Below are 19,893 nucleotides of genomic sequence, written 5' to 3' on the forward strand. Positions count from 1 at the left end.
ACCAGTTTTATATTTCATACTATCTGTTCGCCTCTAATTGCCTTTTTTTTTTAAAAATACCAATAGTCCCTTGCTGCAGTCAGAAACGAGCTCAATGTAGTTCATACATCATTAAGAATCCAAACCTGCAGTTAGTCCTTTAGAAAATTCATTTTCAGCACGCATTTGAAGAAGAGTTATAAAGGAATGTCAGGGAATGGAACTAATAATTTAACATTGTATCATATATGTGTATAATACAGCCAGCTGTGTTCACTATACTTCACTGTGGTCTCTTTTTAAAAGACTAAACTTTTGCTTCAGGATCCTAAATTGAACACACACCAAATAAATTGTTATGTAAATGTTCATCATCAAAGCCTTACTGTTCATCTTCTCTTCCTGTGTGTTCAGGTCAAAGTGATTGGCAGAAGAATGCTGGCGCCAGGTGCCCAGGGGCAGGATGGCGTTGTGTTGGCAGAGAGCTACGGTTGTTAGATGGTTCCTCTTGATGCTCCTGTGGCACTGGGCACCTCTGGGCCCACTGAGCTGGTTTCTGGCTCTGGCTGAGCGTCTGGACCAGAAGACCTCACCGTTCTCTTCTATATCTGGCCGGAGCAGCGGCCAGCTGGACTGGCTCCTGTCTGATAAAGGGCCCTTCCATCGCTGTCCAGAATACACCGAGTTCAAAGAACGCTTCCAACAAGGCTTCTCCACACGCTACAAAATCTACAGGTTTGTGCTGTGATGATTATATTATTAGATGAAAATACTGGATGGATATTCAAAATTGACTTGTGACCGAAATCGGGTCCCACGACAGATTCTGAGAAAACGTGTGAAAATTGATATAAAATTAACTCAGATTCAATAAAAAACTCTGAATCCATTCTTCTCAGATTCACTACTGGCAGACTTACTGTTTCTTGGCTTTCTGGGGCAATAGTAATGAACATCAGCAGAACAGTACTTTAGTCTTTTACACTACCATCCAAAAGTTTTGGTTTGACAATGTTTTTGACCATTGGAACTCTTATGCTCACCATTTATTTGATAAAAAATACAGTAAAAAGTAATATTGTGAAATATTATGATTTTAAAAACTGTTTCTTAAAAATAAGATTTTCTTTTGACAAAGAATTAGTTGCATGGAAAGTATTTGTGTGTAAATTGCAGCGGTGCATAAATGATTCTAAATGTACAAATCAAATTTACTCAGAATCCAAGCCATTTCTGACACAGATTTTCATTTTCCATGAATTATTTTTCATTACTTCTCTGCATGTGGGCAGAGAAAATCATGTAAAACAGTGAGATTGCTCATATTAAATGTTAGCTTGCAGAATCAGAAGGGGGAAAAAATCAGCAGAACATGGTAAAAGAGATTAAATGCACTTGACTACACTTAGTTCTAGGCGAAAACTCCATAAACTAGAAATATTTTGTGAATGAACGTTATGGATTTGGCAGCAACCAGAGGTGCTTTCTGCAGAATAGTGTGGGTGCAGATTTCGTGCAGACAAACTGACCTTTCGTCAGTCATGTGACAGATCGAATAAACCACAGTGAGAAGTTCTGAAAACAACATAGCAGGAGAAAATGAAAAAATACTGACGGTTCAGTTGAGATGAGGCATGGATTTGTTTAATCTGATGCAGTCCATGGTGTTGATATTGTTGGTGAGTGGAGAGGTGCAGTCACGTGACAGAAAAGGGCCATCGCACATACAGCAAAGACTTCATTCTATCTGATACTGCCTGCAGTTACTAAAAAAAAAACAAGACAATGGACCGACACAATGTTTACATTGTCCATTTACATTGATCCATAAATGATGATGTCCTTGCAAAGGATCCCCTTCTTAAAATTTAAAGACAGTAATAATACATTTATTTACATGTGTACTGTGGAAAAATAAAAATGATGTGTACAAAAACACACTACTGCTGTTCAAGAGTTTGTGGTCAGTAATATTTATTACCATTACTTGCATTAAATTCAATTGGATGCATTAAATTGCTCAAAAGTAAAGGCATTTATAATGTTATAAAAAAAATTACTTCAAATTTACTTTATATTTATCTTATATAGATAAATATAAATATAAAAGATATTTACTTTTATAATCTTATTATATCTTATACTTTATATTCATCCAAGAATCCAGAAAAAATTATAGCAGCACAACTGTGTTCAGCACTGATAATACTAATAAATGTTTCTTGAGCACGAAAGCAGCATATTAGAATTTTTATGTATTGCTGTATTTTATAATTAATAAATGCAGCCTTGTTGAGCATAATAGACATCATTCTCATTTTTTTTATTTTCATTTTTAGTTACCAACCCAGAACTTTTGAATGGTAATGTAAAATTATGACTGCCAATAAATTATTTGTTTTCATAAATGTATTCATACAGTTCGAAAACCCCTGCACCACACTACACTAGTGAAGTGAAGTGACATACAGCCATACATACACTATCTAGTGTGGTCTTATTTTCTATGTTCCCTCAGATTCAAACCTGTGACCTTGGCGTTGATATCGCCATGCACAGCAACACTCATCATTATTCTGAAAAGTGCAACACATCAGTAGCAACACGGTGGTGATTATTCAGCTGTTGACCTGTTTTAATTACAAGCACCCGGCATCACATCATTCATTCAGTACAGTGCATTTTAAATATCGATCGCTACAAATTCATTCCGCTCCATATCAAAGACACACACACAACAGGAGGAAAGGTGTGTTTGGTGCATTACTGTGGCTGACCTCAGATCCGCCAGGGGAGTTTGGCCTTTTTGCCTGCTTCCTTTGTCCCCCACTGGCGCGTAGCCAACTCTGTCCAACTCTCTCTGCTCGTCGAATTCAGAACCCAGCATGCCTACAGCAGCTGGGCAGAGAAAGGCCCACGGAACTGTGATGGACTCAATGAGGGGGAGACGAGCCTCTGCCAGCGCGGTTTGAAAGGCTGTCCTGCAAGCCAAAGAGTCTGTGTGGGTGTTTGGGTGTTTGGGTGTAGGCGAGTCTTCTGTATGTGCCTCACAGTTCAGAGGCATTGTGTAAACAGCATCACTGACCTCACACTGCAAAGACGGGGCTTCAGCTGGTCACTGCATTCGCCCTTTTTGATATGATAACAGATCAGGATTTCCAGAAAGAGAAACTGGGTTGCACATCACAAGAGGAGAACACCAGCAGGCACTGTACCTTTTACTGCTTCCTTGGGCACAGCTCCCCTCTGGGGGTTAACACTGCACCAAAGGATCCCCGGCAGAATGAATTCTATGGTCTTTAGTCATACTGCCAGCTCCGATGGGGATTTTTCTGTTGTGAATGGAGAGATATGTGCGCTTGCATTAGTTTTCTTTGTTCCGAGGCTTTAGGAGCAGTTGACATTTACATTCAGAAGTTATTCGATATGGAAGCATTTGTGAGCTCAATAAAAATAAATACCTGATCAAAACACAGATATCTGTTTAAAAGAGACAACTTGCATAAGTAACGTTTTTAGCTTCAGTCATTGTAGTAATGCTTTATTACTCATTTAGCATGGTTAATTTATGGTAATACTTGAGAATTATGTTCTTTAACATTTGTTCATTTATTATGTATCATGAACTAACAATGAAAAAATACAGCATTTATTAGTTCATTCTGTTTTATACATATACTAATTAATTTTATACTAATTAAAATAAGTTGTATAAATTAGTATGAGTTCATGGGTTATGAATGAACATGAATGACTAATATTATGTTTAGAAATGAACATTAATTTAGATAAATGAATGATGCAAAGTTTATATTAGCTGTATAGTATGTTCATATCACCCATCTGTATATCATACTGATAGTATTTAAAAACTTGTAAATTATGTCCATAGTACTACTGCCTTATCTGTATATTCTGTACATATGTAACATATTGTAGCCACTGTATATCCTGTACCTCTGCTTATTGCACTTCTGGTTAGATGCTAACTGCATTTCGTTGCCCTGTACCTTACATGTGCAATGACAATAAAGTTGAATCTAATCTAATCTAATCTAATTACACAATGCACTAACAAATTGAACCCGTTGTTCAATATTACCTAATTTATTCAACAAGCATAATTGTCCAGTATGTGGATTACTGAATATTTGGCTGTTCATGTGATGGCCATGTAAATAAGTCTACATTATTATTATTATTATTAATATTATTATTAATACTATTTTATAAATTATTCATATACATTTTTGATTATTAATATTATTATTTTTTTTTTATTTATTTAGTACTATCAGTACTATTTATTTAGCTGTAAAACCTTATTTGACAAGGAAAAAAATATAAAATGTACCTTTAAGAGATTGGAGTAAAGAATACTACTACAAGAAATATATTTATGATTATGGAAGAACCATGACGCACTACTCTACCCATGTGGAGCCTTGGGATGATGTAGTAGCTCCCATTCGTGCTATTATCTGTGGACCATCACACCAATGGTGCTGCACAAGGTGACGGCAGAGACGACCAGCGGGGAGCTGCTCCATAGGGATTTAGTAACCTGGTAGCAGCTGGTTTCCAAAGGCAACGAGTATCTGCAAAAGAAATCAAACATGAAGATATGTGTAAACTATAAGCAATTGAGACAGAAAGTAATTTAATATTTTCATGGGAAACACAAGAGATGAATTGTGTCATGCAGGTGACGCTGGTCCACAATGTAGAATTAATAAGCCAAATGGATGGAAAACTCGGAGATGCTTGTGTGGAATTATAATGGGGGGAAAAGCCATACAGGGGGTTGAAAAGAATCGCTTTTGTGTTCCGTTGACTTGATGTAATTTACCACTTCAATCACTCACCAAAGGATATTTCAGAATCATTTGATAAACATTGCCTGAGCTTCCACAGATTGAGTCAAATTTCATTCTTCATGTTGATGTTTGCAGTGCAAGGTTTTTGCTGAGCAGTTTCATTTTGTTTTTGCATTGTGTAGTTCTGGTTTTTGCTGAAAGCATGATTTTGTCATTTCTTATTTGCTTAACTTTGGCAACTAATCCTTCTTTAAAAATCTATAGTTGAAGCTGCTTTCGCAATACAATACAGCCCCTGGTGGGAGGTTTTCCTAAGCTTATTTTCTAGATGATGCCCTAAAAAAAAGCAGCATGTGCCAATGTTTTAGTTCACTAAACAGAAACCTTTGAAGTTTTGCATGAAACAGAGGGTTTAAAGAGAAAAATAAAAAAAGACAGAATGGGACATTCAGACAGATTGTGACATTTTAAGCTTTTGGCTGAATAGGTGAACAAACTGTTTAGACTGATTCAATCACCATCTGTTGAAAACGTGGCACCTTTTCATTTCAGGTTTATTTTCAGAAGTCAGAAATAGTTGAGACAAGCTTTGGACATACTTGTGTAAAGCCTGTTTCTTATTTGTAAGAAGTCTAAATGCACACTGGACCTATAGTTGCCATAAAGTCGATATCAGCTGTAATTCCATGCAGATTCCACGCTGAAAATGTGAAAATGTGTTGTTGTTATTACCTCAAGTAAAGTTAGTATTTCTACCTGACCTGACACTAAATTACTTTCACTTGTGTAATTTAGTATAGTCAGGTTGATTTAGTCATATTAAATAATATTTCTGATTCTAATAAAAGTGGTAAATTAAAATGTAACCACATGAAGCATATTTTAGATTATCTGACAAAACATTTTTTTTAACGGTGAAGGGAAAACACTATCTGAAATCTGCAATGCAATTTAAGAGGAAGTGAACAAGAGTAAAACATTGGACATTTCTGTGAAGGGTTCAGTAAATATCTCAGTGTCTGCAGTTGAGAAGGGAGGCGATATATCATACTTACAGTACTTTAGTTGACAAGAAGTTCCTATTTTATTTTATAGATACAAAAGTCCAGATGCACAGGGAACAAATATTTCTCAGAATCTCTGAGAGCCTGATAGTCTGTCACTCCAATCAAATTCATGTCAGTTCTGATCTGATTTCATACTGAGGTAAAGTATGAAGGTCATTAGCGTGAACATGATGTCCATGGAATTGAATGTCCAGCCACTGCAGGCAAAGAAGGCTGTAAAGGGATACAGCCTTAAAAATCACTGAAATGTTCTGTGAGGAACCCAAAAATGGTTATTCTGCCGCATTGCTCAGAAAACAGTGTAATTAACCTAGAAATACACATTCTGTCATTGACTCGCCAATGTTGCTCTAAACCAATATGACTTTCTTTGTACAAGGAGCAAAAGATTAATCTTTAGTCAAATATCCTGGCAATTATTTGCATATAATGAAAGTGAATGAGGACTAGGGTTATATAGCTCCAATTTGTCAAAGACACCATAAAACTATCATAAAAGTGATCCATACTGCTCTATAATCCAAGTCTTCTGCAGTCATTAGATAGCTTTATGAGAAATTTAAGTCGTTATTCACTGAAAATCTTGACATCCATTCTCACTGGCTTGTTCATAAGAAAAAGACTGATTCATGAGCTAATCAGTTATTTAGAAACGTAATCAATCATTTGATCCCACTGGAGGATCATCAGTGAACAACTAAAATGTCAGTCTGTTCCTCACAGCTTCAAATGAGTTTGAATATAAAGCATGAGCCATGTAAGATGTTAAATTCCCAAGAATTGTTCACTTTCATTATATGGAAAAGAATCATGATATTCTCAAAACAGAATTCATCTTCCATGAGCAAAAAAAAAAAAAAAAAAACTGTTTTAGAACAAGAAGGGAATGAACAAAAAATATGAAATTATTTTAATTTTGGGGTGAACCACCCAACATACTCTCATAACTATTTTATATTTTGGTGTTTGAATTTTGTCATCTCATTCGTTCATTTTTGTTTGATCTGCTTAACGTCTACTGTCAGTGTCTTAAATGTTAACTGTATGCACTAAGGGTCTGAGAGTAACGCAATTTTAATTCTCTGTATGTATGTGTCGTACATGTGGAAGAATTGACAATAAAGCAGACTTGACTTGACTTGACTTAAGCCCCACTGAGGCTTAGGTTCAGGGGTGAACCTTCATGTTTGCTTTTTTCAAGCTAATTCATATGAATTTGCCAAAACAAAATTAGTTACACATGAGATCTGTTTGGTACGGAGACCCTAAGAGCTCATGGTGGTGAAAAAAATTCGGGGTGGGAGGAAAAAATATTTTTAAAATCTTTTGCGTTCCCTCGCAAAACTTTGCATTATCTCGTAAAGATGTTTGCTTTGCGCGAGAACGCAAAGTTTTGCGAGGGAACGCAAAAGATTTGAAAAATATTTTTTCCTCCCACCCCGAATTTTTTTCACCCACCCCGAAATCTTTCCACCACCATGAGCTCTAAGGGGCTCCGTAGTTTGGAACTATCACTTCCACCCTTAAGCTCCCTCTCTTAAACCACCATTCCCAAAAACAAATCTTCCCAATTGTCATCACACAGCAACTTTCAATGTGTTCTTATGACATTTAAATATAGTTATTCCTGAAATTTCAGGAATTTGTATTTTCTATTAAAACTGGAAGACCTAAAGGCACCAAACTAGAAAAATCTACGTAATTAGAGCATTTAGCACCGTGCTCCTGGTAAGTAATCAAGATTCAAATTTCAATGTAAAATCAGAGCATCTGCTACTTGACTCTGAAAACAAAAAGGTAATAGTGCACAACACAATACTTCATTGCTCAATTTAAGGCAAAAAAAAAAAAACGACTTCAAAACAGCACATTAATGGCTACTTGACAAGTAATATATTTTGTTCTAGAAAATAATTTAAGGTTCTCCTTGAGGAAATGTTTAACTGTCTCAAATTAGCGAGGAAGTGTTGTGAAGCACCTATTATTGTGCTGAGCACAAACACGGCTGCAGAATGCACCGCCAGCACAGGTTCACAGGGGAAAAGAAAGAGACTCTAATTGCTATTCAGATTTCCCCTCCTTCATTCACCAAACTCTGCATAGCACTAACCACCATCCAGGAGGAATTTTAAAGTAGTAACAATGACTTTGCTATTCAGTCCACCACTGAGCAGAGGACAGAGCCTTCATTATATGCATCCGATAAAAGCTTGCATTTAATGAGTGAAAAGTTTGAGAGGTGAAGACCTATTTTCATAGAGCGCACCTGCCATCCTCCACTTGATTGGCAGGCTCATACAAACGGGCCAGAAGACCCAGTTTCAATCCAGCAGAACGAGGTGTTGCAGATCAGCAGTTCTCTCTTTCGTGTGTGTCTGTGTGTGTGTGTGTGCTATACAGATGCAGCCTGTAAGTTAAAACTCAATGCAGAAACCAGCTGAAAAGACTAAAGTTACCACTTACTATTGGCTGACAGGTACGATATAAACAAAAATACAACAAGTTAAATTACGATGAGTCTATGCAATGATACCCAGGTGCGGTGGCCCCCTAGTCAGGGAGTATTAAAAAGTTGAGCGTTTAGGGTGATAGTGTCTCACTCCCCAGCAGAGTTCCAGGTGCTATCAGCTGGTGCTAAAGCCCTTTAATTAAGACCATCTATCATTATTAGCTTATGGTCGGACAGCCACTGCTTTCGTTAATTAACTCTTAGAGATTCTCACAAACCGTATTAAGCCCAATAGGAGATTCCTTTGGGTAGTGTCTTCACAGAAGCATAAGCTTTGTTCTATGTACATAACCCCAGGAAAACAGTGACTGGGACTGTTATTGGTTTTATGAAATGCATATACGGTAGATACATAGAGTGTTCTGAATGATATATATGTAGAAATGATGTCAGAGTTACAAAAGCTGTCAAAAGTTGCATCATGTAAGCTGTATTGTGTTTATGGACCCGAATCATGTTCGCCCTGCACTACAATGAGATGCATCAATATTCAGCACCATGCAATATTTATGCACGCTTAGCCTTATTTTCTGCTGATATCAGCATTTTATTTTGCCCTCGCACCTTGCACACACATATAGATGTGCGGTTTTCTGTTCTACCAATGACCGATGAAGCATAATGGGTTCTGAAATCCGCTACGTGCATTAAAGCACTTACTGTGTTTGTTTTGTCTCGCAGGGAGTTTAGTCACTGGAAAGTGAACAGCTTGGTGACAGAGAAGAGAGACTTTTTCAAAGCCCCGCTGCCTTTGGCACCCGAGTTTTTACGCAACCTCAGACTTCTGGGGAGAAGGCCGAGCCTTCAGCAGATCCATGAAAATTTGATCAAGAAATATGGCACTCATTTCTTGGTATCAGCCACATTGGGAGGTAAGCCAATATTTCATTATATTGATGCTAAAGGTGAATTTGAAAACGTTTTAACAAGAAATTTTGGTAACATATTCTGTAAAACTTGTATATGGGTAGTTTTAATCAACATCATGATTAGAGTTCAAAATACATATGAATGTAAAAGAGAAAGCATTTATGTCTGGTCATCAGGTCTTTTACCTTTCTTTTTCTGGTTCATTTAAAATGGCCCTGTGGTGTGACAAATGATTTTTTAGGTGCAACTATTCCATGTACTTTCTTAATATTAGCTCATAAAAGCTACAGGCATAGTAAAAGGATGAGCAAAATTTTGTTTAAAATGTTTCATCAACTGCCCATATACAATACATCTATTTACAAGGCATGTTATACTGTTTTTATAAACAATTGTGAGCACAGTAATATGCAATGCAATGTATTATATAACTCCCATGTAAAAGTCACACCTTTAAAGCATCTTAAAACACAATATATTGTATATTGTCTTAAATAATGTTTTAATGTATTATACTCTTTAAATGTATTCATGTATTATAGTAGCAATTTACAAGAACATACTGAGGTATACTAAAAGTCATGATAACACATTAAGAATTCAGTGCATTAAAGGCTTCCGAGTTTCCAGCTTTAAAAAAATAAAAAAATAAAATAAAATAAAGGCACAGATTTACTATCCATACACTGAGTCTGACATACTTGGCATAAGTTTAGCCATTATCAGACAGTATTTTTCTCTTCTCCCTCTGGCACCCACATAATAAGGCAGCACATCCCAGTGGTGATTCAAACCTTTCAATGTGTCTCTAGCAAAATGTTGCACGTTACCGACACTAATTATGATGTAATTTATTGGTGGATGTATGAAGTGAAGCCGCAGAACTTCAGAGACAGGGGAGACAAATGAAGTGGTAAAGCTACAATGAATGCTGGTAATTAACGACTCAAAGCAAAGGAAATGGGGGGGCCGTGCTATTGCTTGCATACTAATCAGACTGAAATGAATAACACCACTCAAGCTCAAGGTACAGGAGATGCTCCTCAACCCAGACAACAATATTTATCTGGATTTCAGGCTTAGACTCAGATCAAAAATAGCATTAACTATAAAAAAAATCTAAAATTGATCTTCAGAAGAAATCTGTGGTTTTAACAATCTCCCCTTGGGATAAACTCTCTTTCGTGTGTGCCCTTCTCCTTCCTTCAAAATCATTTTTGCTTCTCTGCCTTAACTTCTGTGATTCATATTTAACAAATCCTTGAACAACTTGAAAGGTATATGTTAGTACACTTTGACAGTACAACCAGAACTCACTGTCATTTTGATGAACATTGTCTTCGGACATATTTTCTTCTCATGGGTTGGTTTCTGCATGTATCTTTCCTAAGGAGAGGAGTCACTCACGATCTTCTTGGACAAACAGAAGCTGAGCAAAAAGTCAGAGGGCAACGGAAACAGTTCCATGGTCTCCCTAGAAATCTTGCACCAGTTGGCGGCATCATACTTCACAGACAGAGAGAGCACCCTGCGAAGACTCCACCACCTGCAGATCGCTACATCTGCCATCAAGGTAACAGTCGACACGACTTCTTCCTGTTTGATCCAGCCTAGACTTATTGGAAAAAATTTGTCTGTAGACACATTTCTGCAAAATTATATTATGCTGCTTCTTGCTAAAATGTTCAGTTGGTGGCACTGAAAGTGCGTCTAATATTCTCCAAAACAAATGATTGTGAACCTGGCAACGTGAATTTTGTTGTACATATCAGGGCAAAATATTGGAAATAAAACGTCTGGTGAAAGGGGCTAGCAGATTAATGCTTTATCGCACTTGAAAATAGCGTACCACCTATACTAAACCTAATGCTAACAAAATCAAATGAGAGATTTGCCATGCCATTTTAGCTTGCTTCAACAATATTTGAGTTGTTTTATGGAGTGTTGCAACTCTAGACTCATAATACCGAGCGCTCCACATTGCAAGTGCAATGCTGTACCAGGTGAGCTAATGAGCAGTTTTACTGCATCAGAAAAGCTATATATACTGTATGGAACAAGTTATGTGCTGCAAATATTTTTTTCATTAATTGATAATCTGCCCCTGTAATCATAATTTGTGTATAAAAGAAATAAATGTAACAATTTACTTTAAAGCCTTTATGTATAATGCATAATAAAATGAGTTAATGCATTAATTATGCCTTGTAATGCAGCTTAAAATGCATTGCACATTATAATGCATCTCCTGAATAATTGTAATTTATTGTTACAGTATGCATTTTAAATTCTGATAATTATTTAAGACAAGAAATAATGTATTACAATGCACATTATGAATAAATATAATGCATTATACCCTTTAATAACCTTTTATAGTGCATTATACATAAAGCCTTTTGTGTTACTGAAATAAAAGTTGTTGGTGTTTTACTGCCACTGGTAATGCATTGAGAATATGCAATGCACCTATAATACTTTTTTTTGTTTTTGCACAAAAAAGCAGGTAAAGGTAGGTTTTTTTTCCAATCAACTTCTTAATACCAGCTATTAATTCAAATCTGTGTATTTTAAAAGTTTTCCTGTCCTCTGTTGTTTCTCTTTGCATGCTGATTGCAGATTATCAATTTGATTTGTACGAACTTTTACTGTTCTAGGCGTTTGAGATGTATGTTTGTTGCCATGGTAAATCTTCAGCAATTAAGGTCGCGATGACTTTTCCATGATGTGTCAAGTGGCTCTCGGTCTTACTCACAGCTGCTGAGTGGGTGTAGAAATACTGGTGACAGCAACATCATGATTCCTTCAGAGGGAGCTCTGCATGAAATTATGCTGCTGAACTAAGACAAATATCATTGACTTTCAATCAAGATAAGCACCTGCTTTTATACAATTACAGTTTTATACAATATATATTTCTGTTGGGGTAGGAGATACTTTTGCAAATTCCCTTAAAGCATATTTCTCGCTAAAAGATTCTAATATGTTTTGTATTTATGTACCGCCTTTTTAAACACTTAAGACTGCTTTACAGGATAAGCAAGAAAAAAGTGATGACAAAATGATCTTTTGTTAATTTGTTTATAAGTTTTTGCTTAGTATTTATGAACTACTAATTACATCAACACATTTTGTTTTATCACAATCGATCCAAAGCCCACTCACAATGTCGCAAAAGCTGATCATGCAATATTCCTGATGCACTATACTGTGATTGTCTTTTATCAGTCACGCTAATGCTGGCTAGTCAAAATTAAAATATGCCATTTTCAAAGCTCTGTCAAAGTCAGACATTCTACACTCTGCATTTATTCCTGTGACGAAGAGTTTCAGCCTCAAAAATATAAAAGTGTGTGAAATGAAATCAAGATGACACAGGAATAGGAGCGGTGGCTCTGTTGGAAGATAATGACTTTCTCTTTGGGCTACGATGTGCTTTTCATTAGCCTGAGCTTTCCATGTACAACATCGGCAGAGAAGTTCAATTGAACACGTACGATTTCATTTCAATATGACCACGGACATAGAGAGTAATCTGCATTTATATGCAGCAAATATGCACTTGATGTGAAGCTCTTTGGATCGGGATTACAAAATACATCACACTATTCAAATTAGCATAAATGTACAATTTTGTAAACATTATAAAATATCCTGCTTGCGCATGAGAAAAGTGTCCATGGTAACAATAAAAGGCACTTTGTGACAGACAGACCTCATCAAATCATACCGGTGAAATTGTTTTGGTGTACACCTCTGAAGTGCTTTCAGAGAGCCCTCTAGCATCGCTTTAGGGAGCAGTCTGTCCTGCCAGGTGTGTTTGTCAGGGGAGAGCTAATGAGACGTTACGGGGCTATAGGGCCCACCTTTGACTGCTTTCTTCCTGCACCCTGTGTGCAAATCAGCCTGATGAATTGGGCACCACAGCAGAAGTGGGTTATAGCGGGCTCATCAGTAATGCCATAAAGGATGATCAATTACACCCTCTGCTCAGAAACGAAGAGTTAAAGCACACCAGGAAGCAGCTTCTGGGGGACATCACTTTGCCTTTGTGTAATCAGATACCACTTAAGACCAAAAATAGCCTGAGATCCCAAGGCAGGTTTAGCAGTAATCACATTTTGCAAGAACAAACAGTCTTGAGATTAGCTGGTCTTCATGGATCAACAAGACTCTGTTGGCTCAACGGTAACATTTACACTGATTTGGAGATTCAATATCACCATTTCATAAAGTTAACCGCTCAGTCCAGATCTACAACTAGACATGAAGGACTCTCGCCCCTCTCTGTAATATAACCATTTGTCATAATGACATACTATTAACAGTCACCTCTGTGTAGGACACGGAGTTACCGCCAAAGCTACGGCAGAGTACATGAGGCGCAAATAATTGTAAAGATCATGTTAAAAGACTAGGTACATGTCATTAAAGGTGACACTTCTTTAAACATGTAAGGACATCTACTTGTCCAAAGGGTACTTGAGTGAAAATCAAAGACAATATAACATTACACAGAATCAATGCAAAACATACAAAAGTACTAGCATTTTTTCTGAATACCATGCAGAAGAGGCTAATTTTTGTTAAAATGCCAGAACTGAGTCATGCATGGTTCTGTTAACCCATATGCACCAATAGTAAAATAATCTGATAGTGTTTCCTGCACTACAAATCAGCAATACTGCAACTGTAAACATCAAACCTACAGCACAAAACACAGTGTAATTCAAACAATAAAAAATGACCCAGGTTACGTATGTAACCCAGGTTCCCTGAAGGGAACGAGAGCTGCGTCCTAAGACGCTATGGGAACGCCATCAGCGTGACCGACGCTCTGAATATTATCTACAACCAGTCTAATGGATGGGCGAGGCGTCACGGGCGGGGTGACGGCACGACCAGGAAGTATATAAGCACATGTGGCGGAGTCGGCGTCAGCTTCAAGTCATGAAGCAAGCGCGGGCAGGGATGCCGGAAGTGTGGCTCGGGACGCAGCTCTCGTTCCCTTCAGGGAACCTGGGTTACATACGTAACCTGGGTCGTTCCCTTCCAGGAACGTCGAGCTGCGTCCGAAGACGCTATGGGAACGCCATACCAACGCTGCCAGACTGACAAGTCCCTGCCTGGTGTCAGGCTGAGAGGACGGAAGAGCCTGGAGTGGCTCTGATGTCAAGATTATAGAACCGGGCAAACGTCAGGGGCGTGGACCATCCCGCAGTGTTGCAGATGTCTTGGACTGAGACACCTGCCCAGAAGGCCTTGGTGGCCACCACACCTCGCGTTGAGTGCGCTCTGACTCCCGACAGCGGGGGACGCTCAGAGGCCTCGTACACCAGATTGATGGCATCCACTATCCACCTACTAAGAGTGGGCTTCGTAACAGGAAGACCCCTCTTAGGCAGACCAAAGCACTCGAGCAGTTGGTCCGTCTTTCTCCACAGGGCAGCTCTGTGGATGTATGCGTCCAGTGCTCGCACTGGACACATACAGTTGTGCCTTTCCTGGTCGGGCTCCCTGAACCGCGCGGAGAGCTCGAGAGCGAACGAGGCCGCAAAACCTCGCCAACGCTCGTCACGTCAACCTCCTCGGAGGAAGAGAGACGAAGCGTTGAGCCCTCGTCTCGGGGGGGAAGAGTACCGCTTCCAAACCGAGAGATGGGGCGTCAGATCTGGAGGATACGGGAGGAGATAGGGACATGCCCGTCTGACTCTCGCCAGCCAGATCAGCCTTTTTTTTTTTTTTTTTTTTTGCGAGCCCCGCGAGACCGGCTTTATTTGTGCTTGTGCAAACACTGGAGCTTACAAAGCTCATCGACATCTTTCACATCCACCTCCTCGGAGGAAGACAAGTGGGGCGTCGAGCCCTCTCTCTGGGGAAGAGAACCGCTTCCGAGCACAGAGAGCGGGCGCTGGATCTGATGATCCATATGCGAGCCCCACGAGCGCAGCCACCGCTTTGCCTCGGCAAAACGGGACCGACACCGCGTGGAGAGCTCGCTTTTCTTTACTGGGGCGACAGAGGCGGCGAAACCTCCTGAACGCTCGTCACATCAACCTCCTCAGAGGAAGAAGGACGAAGCGTCGAGCCCTCGTCTCTGGGGGAAGAGACCGCTTCCGCACCGAGAGACGGGGCGCCAGATCTGGCGGATGCGGGAGGAGATAGGGACATGCCCGTCTCACTCTCGCCAGCCAGATCAGCCTGCGAGCCCCAAGAGTGCAGCCGCCGCTCTGCCTCGGCAAAAACGGGACCAGCACCCAGGCAGACCACGCAACGATTGTGTGTGTGTCCCCACTCGTAATGTAGCGAGGGCAGGGACTAACACACAACCTGAAACGCGATCTGAAATCGCCCACTGTCTCAGCCTTAGATTTAGGCATCTCCTTATTTTTTTTTTGGACAGACAACACTAAATAAGACTCACAAGACAGAAATCAGACTGACAACACACAGAACGCTTGCTGAATGACAAAAAGCTGACGCCGGCTCCGCCGCACGTGCTTATATACTTCCTGGTCGTGACGTCACCCTGCCCGTGACGCCTCGCCCATCCATTAGACTGGTTGTAGATAATATTCAGAGCGTCGGTCACGCTGATGGCATTCCCATAGCGTCTTCGAACGCAGCTCGACGTTCCTGGAAGGGAAACTAATGACTATTATACACCGGCACAGTGAGACGAGTTGAATTCCAGAAAAAATAATAATAATATCTCTTAAGCAGATCTTTTTAGTGAATCAAAAACATAGAGCATAACCAGTTTGCTATATGATTAAACAAATGGCTTTAAGCTGATTCTTTTTTTAAAGAAAAGAAAAGAAAAGAAAAGAAAAGAAAAGAAAAGAAAAGAAAAGAAAAGAAAAGAAAAGAAAAGACAAGAAAAGAAAATAAAAAACATACAGTGTGACCGGTTTACTACAATTACTATTCAGTTGACTATTATGAGCATTTTGTTTAATAGTGAATTAAAAACATGCAATGTGAACAGTTTAATACTATTACCAAACAAATGACTCTTATGAGATGGTTCTTTTAAATGAATCAAAAATATACAGCATTACCAGTTTGCTATGACTGGCAAACAAATACTTATCATTAGCTGTTTTTTTATAGTGAATTAAAAACATATGGCACAACCAGTTCATTCTACAAACTTTATTACCAAACAAATGACACCCATGAACTGTTTTTTTTTTTAACTATTATTGGCAAACAATTGACTCTTATCGTATAGGCCAGTTCTTTTTAGTGAATCAAAAACAGACAGTTTGACCAGTTTACTACAGTTGCTAAACAATTGACTCCAGTTCTTATGAACCAATTCTATTTAGTGAAAATCAAAAGCATATATTTAATGTCAATTGTTGGATTGCTTTTACAAGAGTACATTGGAGTGCCATAAAAATACTATGGTGCCTAAATATGGTGATAATTTGTAACAATCATATAAGTAATGGTGACATAACTAACATAGTATTGACCACTACAGTACTTTTTTGTAAGGGTGAATCCTATATCATTTTTCTGTCTGAGCGCAGAATGTAAATGAGCACCAGTATTTAAGGGTGGGAGCTCAGAACCCTGCACCATTTATGTCAAGAGCCGCCTCTAGATAGCTGGCACTGGTCAAGTGACCGTCTGACAGTGCCGTATAATCAACATCAGCTGTCAAATTCAATGAAGCTCAGAATCTGCACTTAAAATCCTGTCACATGTCATGAACTCCTAAACTGCTTTCAGAGCACATCTGCTGTCTTTAGCCAACTGTGCCTTCCACAGCGGAGACAGAGGCATTTTTTACAAATGAGTCAACTTGATATTCATTCCTCTAGCATCTCAATTGACAAAGAATAGGCTTCACTCTGTGGTCTCTGGGAGTTTTCAGGGCCTGTGGATGATGTGAGATTTTACAGAAATGGAGAGGCGAGTACTGTACCGCAGGCATTCATTTCCTTTGTTATACCCTTAAGAAAAGCATGCAGAGGAAGCCGTGGAAACACAGCTCTGGTAAATATAAGATCAACAACAAAACATGACACTCTCTGAGGAGCCAGAGTGGAAAATGTGGGATTTCAGTGTTATCCGGTTATTTTGTCAGGTAAGATATCATTCCTTAAATGGATGTCAATAGTAAGCACCGCTGATAAAACATACACACAATTGCTGAGGAAAAACAGTAGGGTGATAGGTAAACAAGAAATTTTGGTTAGGCATGGAATTGCTAGCTGTACTTGTTTATACATTCATACTCTGTAACCTACACACAGTATGACATTGTGTGTCCATATATATATATATATAGGTGTGTATATATATATAATATATATACATACTTTTATACAGCAAGGATGCATTAAATTTATATATAAAGGCTTATAAAAAACAAAACATGATTTCTGAAGGATCATGTGACATTAAAGACTGGAGTAACGCCTGCTGAAAATTCAACTTACCATCACAGGAGTAAATTATATATTCAAATGTATTTAATTTGAAAATAGTTATTTTAAATTATAATAATATTTAACAATATTGCTGTTTTTTACTGTAATTTGGATCAAATAAATGCAGCACTGGTGAGCTTAAGAGAACTGTGATAAATTTGATTAAATTTCATATGAATTACTATATTAATTACATTTCATATGAATTAATCAATAGTTCTCTCTCTATGTATATGTTAGGCTCAGTATAGGAAAACAACTATCACTGCAACAATATGAGCTGTTCATGCTTCAGAAAATCATTGGAATGATTTCCTCGTGAAGAATGCAGGTTTTGTGAACACTGTTATACGGATTAGTGTCTGGTTTTATGCGTGAGGTAAACAGCCTGGAGTCCTATTGGGATCAGAGCAAATGAGCTGCAGTAAGCAATCATAAATGACAAGTGATCTAATGAGATGCTGCAGTGGGACGGCGTGCAGAGGAGGGCATGTGTGCGACACTTCAGAAAAGAGACAGTAGTTTATAAATTAATGATAAATTGTGCATGTATGTGCGCATATTATGATAAATGTTGATGCTCTCTCACTAAAACTGTCATTATCATACAGACTTAATGTAATCTCCATGTTTCAAATGTTAGTTTACATTATCTAAAGAGTTTTTATATAATATTAATATGTATACATTTATGTGATAATAAATAGTGACATAAGAAAGAGAGTTAATGTGAAAAATGTGTCATTAATCAATGACAGTGTTGGGTGAGTTTCTTCAAAAACGTAGAGTGCTACTGTCTTCAACGCTGCGTATATAATCAGCTTGGCAACATATCATATTTAAAATCCAACAGAGAAAAAAACTCTCAAGATAAATAGAGGTTACTCATTTGAGGGGAAACAGAGAAGTGAAATATCCAAACTAATGATTATGGCGTTATGAGGACATGGTCCCAAATCCTTTGCATTTTTCTGTTGGACTAGTTTTGGATTAGCTACAGCATTTCATTTTGAGACAAAGACCTGACAATGATGTGTAAAATCACAAATGTTATGACAACTGCTGTCAAAACACAGGCGACACCAAGCTTCCAAAAAGCTATTTGTGCTGGTGAAATATTTGCGAGATATTTCAGGTATATCAGAACATTTTACAGGCTATAATCATGGACAACATTCTGTGAATGCAGGAAATATATGCTTTTATTTTTAATGGCATTTTTAGAGCTAGCTAAAAAGCATGTCTTCAGAACACAGTTATGGAATTCATAGACAAGTTACCCTGTAAACAGAATTAAATCTGCAGAATTAGAAAAAATAAAAACTGAATGCACTACCAATGCATTACTAAGCTGCTCATATAGTGTCTATAGTACACATAAAAAAATAAAGACCACTTTCAGTATTAAATGGCTTAGCTTACGATATAATATCCTGTTACAATCATAAATGTTTTCATTTGTGTCAATGTTTCAAGCTTTGTATTGGGCACAATTCAGTGAGCTTTGTTAAAATTTGTGAAGAGCATCAAATTGTAATTTAACAAGGTAACAGTAAATGCTTTTTTCACACTATTTGAAACCATGAATATGTTGTTTTGACATTTTGCAACACTTACTGATTTTGTGAGCTGTCAGGTTTGTAAACGAGTGTTTCTTTTGAACAAGCTCTTTGCAACGAATTGATTGAAACAAACATGTTTCAGACAATGTTGAAGTGATTAGTGAGTTGAAATTACCCTAGTCAAACTCATTCGCTAAAGCAAACATTATCACAGTCACTCATGTTTCACCAGTGAAAAATTCATACAAAATTAATAGACTAGCGAGAGAGAAAGATATATATGCATTGTATATAAAGTGTGTTTGTGTGTGTCTCTAAATTATTAAAATATATACTGCATATATACACAGTATTCACTGTATTTTGATGTATTCAATGACTTTTTTGATAGTCATTGATTTGTTCATTGTTAATGCTTCCTAATGCTTAATGTATTTATCCACCAACTTACAAGTGCTTTATTTCATTAATTAATTGATAATTGATTTTTCAAGACACACTAATGGAAAGGTTCCCCATTAAGACCATCTATTTTGTTTTGCATATACAGCCACTCAATTTAAAAAAAAACACATACACACACACACACATCACCCCAGTATCCCAAGTCCCAGCTGAAATGTCAGGTCAGATACACATTATTTT

The 19,893-nt window shown here is 37.9% G+C and overlaps 1 protein-coding gene across 1 annotated transcript in view; it reads left to right on the top strand.

Moving 5' to 3' along the window:
- Positions 1–442: 442 nt before the first annotated feature.
- Positions 443–19,893, top strand: part of LOC306845617 (BMP/retinoic acid-inducible neural-specific protein 3-like) — a gene marked incomplete at both ends in the record, with an annotated part of 68,763 nt that continues 49,312 nt past the window's right edge. Inside the window, 3 exons of the mRNA XM_079378522.1 lie at positions 443–714; positions 9,054–9,244; positions 10,634–10,815. Of these exons, the coding sequence (XP_079234648.1) occupies positions 443–714; positions 9,054–9,244; positions 10,634–10,815 (645 nt within the window). The remainder of the gene's footprint in view (positions 715–9,053; positions 9,245–10,633; positions 10,816–19,893) is intronic.

This window comes from Barbus barbus, assembly GCF_936440315.1.
Source record: "Barbus barbus genome assembly, chromosome: 26".
Lineage (NCBI taxonomy): Eukaryota > Metazoa > Chordata > Actinopteri > Cypriniformes > Cyprinidae > Barbus > Barbus barbus.